The 2,331-nt window shown below is 44.0% G+C and overlaps 1 protein-coding gene across 1 annotated transcript; it reads right to left on the bottom strand.

Moving 5' to 3' along the window:
• Positions 1–486: 486 nt before the first annotated feature.
• On the bottom strand, positions 487–1,668 carry LOC148012816 (uncharacterized). The gene has a single exon (XM_087669481.1). It carries the CDS (start codon positions 1,587–1,589, stop codon positions 588–590), a length of 1,002 nt encoding a protein of 333 aa, XP_087525607.1. The 5' UTR covers positions 1,590–1,668; the 3' UTR covers positions 487–587.
• Positions 1,669–2,331: the final 663 nt, after the last annotated feature.

The following is a 2,331-nucleotide window of genomic DNA, read 5'->3' as shown; positions in this document are numbered from 1 at the left end:
ATACTTGCTCGAATTGACTTCAAGGACTTCTACAAGTCTTTTTAACCTATGCGTGTCCCGGCTCTAGGAATCTTAAAAGTGGCTTCCAATGCTAATCTCTCTTGCATTGTAGGATTTCCCTTTCTTCTCCAACCTGAAAGATCTCAAAGTGAGCATTTTCTTAGACATGTTCATGAGCCCATGTTAGATACTGCTACTTCATATTTTGCTCAACCCCATCCTTTCTTTTCTCTAAAATCCATTTTTTAATGATTTTTGTGGGATTTCCCCATCAAGCTACTAGGCCCCACACATGATTTCAGCATCTCAAAACATGTAGCCGCATTTACTCATATAAATCCTTCTAGTATGGCTGATGGGCAACATCTTGTGCAGCAATGAATGGCTGATGAGGAAATCAGTGCTTCTCCAAAGCTTCTTAAAATAAACCTAGCAAACGTTGCATTGCATCACTACTTGCCAAGGAAGAGATGACCAAGCAAAACCCAAAACGCACACTTTGGCATGCAATAGTTTGAGACTCAGAAGCACATTGTTATCTGACTCCTGAGCTTGTAACTGTACATACAGTTAACAAAGTGCAAAATTTACAGTGGCCCCCAGCATAAATCTGGTTTGCTCAAGGCCTGGAGTCGATATGCGGTTGTCATCATGGGTGGAGGCACTAGGCCCAAGGGCTCAATCATCTTACTCAAGACAAGTGCAGGGATCTTGGAGAAATCTATGTTGGCCTTGTTCAAGCAGCTTGCTACCACTGACTGGAGGTCCATCAAGGGCTCGACTGACAGCAGGGAGCCACCTGCACGATGAACATCCTGGCTTAGGAGCTCTTTGACATCACAAGCAACCCATGGCAACAGATACTTCAAGACATTCTGAAGCAGCTCAAGGTCATCATGCAATCGGGCATAGCTCCAACAAAAGACCAGATGGAATTTGATATACTCTGGCAGAATGAGATTCTTGTGGCTCAGATTGTGTATGAGGTGAATCAGGGCCGGCTCTGAGAGATGCTTCTGGCATCTCAGATACAATGATCGCTCGGAACTGGAGATGTAATCATTGAGCTCCTGCATTAGGGACCGCATGTCTCTGTCAGAGATGTTCTGCTGCAACGAGTCGACTGCATAACTGTAGGCCTGGATTAGGTCAACCAGATCGACTGCACATGCTTCCTTGTTGCTGCTGAGAGAGGAGGCCATGTGAGACACGGCAAGCAGCTCGAGTTTGGGAACAAGGAACAGCCTTGCCGCAGAGACGACCTTCATACAGCAGAGAAAGCCGGCCCAGCGATGGCTGCGGACGGCGTCTGTGTGGAAGAACTCGATGCAGATGCGCATGGTGGAAGCCTCCAGGGAAGGGAGGGGGATGCGGGCGAGCTGGGTCTCGGCCATGCCGGATGTGAGGAGCATGGCTTCCAGCATGGGGGAGCGGGCGGCCAGCAGCATTCGCAAGGCAGGGCATTCCTCTTCGTCTGGCCCGCACAGGAAGACGATGTCGCAGAAGGCCGGGTTCCCCATTATCCTGAGCATATCATCTCGCAGGGAGCGATGGCAGCCCTGCGTGTGACTATCCTCCTTCTCTTCCATTGTGGATAGCTGCTTACCATCAGTCTACTTTGGTAAAGGCTCTTGAGAAGGTGACCAATAACATGAAAAGGGTCTTTGAGGGGCTAGTGCCACTTACTTGTAGACTTTTTGGCAGATCCAATTAGGTTCGGACATCCAAGCCATATCTTTACTTTGTCCCCAAGTTATCCTTTCCGTAAGATTTTGTTTCATCCAAATCCGAACTTTTTCTTCTATCTCTTGAATTTGATTTGATTTATAAGAATATAGTTAAAAGATACTCATGGTGTTAACACAAACTGGTAGAAATAGATACACTAAAGATGAACCTCAAGCTAATTGAATAGAAAGTGAAAAGATTCTTCACCTTTATCTTGGTACTTGAAAGTAGAATATCTTCATAATATTGTGTTGTGATGTCAACTTTTTAGCGAGCATCGATGGTGGATAGGATCAGGGTAATATATTATGATTAGAAGAAAGGAAGTACTTTGATTTTTAGGAGATAGAAACATTGATTCAAACAATCCTGCTACTACTGGTGAATCTCCTCTTTTTTAAAATATGTATTGTTTAACTTTTAGTCTATTAAAATATTAAAAAATTAACCTAGCAAAATAGATAAAGGTATTAGTGACATTATGCATCATATCTACTTCAAGACTAAGAGGATCTCATGTGTGGAGGATGCTTTGGAGAATACGAAGGATATCAATTGTGATTCTTAATAGCACTATATCGGATTTCAATATCCTCAACTATT

The sequence above is a fragment of the Lygodium microphyllum genome, chromosome 27 (assembly GCF_053477565.2).
Source record: "Lygodium microphyllum isolate KBCC chromosome 27, Lygodium_microphyllum_v1.1.10, whole genome shotgun sequence".
Taxonomy (NCBI): Eukaryota; Viridiplantae; Streptophyta; class Polypodiopsida; order Schizaeales; family Lygodiaceae; genus Lygodium; species Lygodium microphyllum.
The sequence above is the reverse complement of the archived record's forward strand: the minus strand, read 5'-3'. Positions and strand labels throughout refer to the sequence as shown.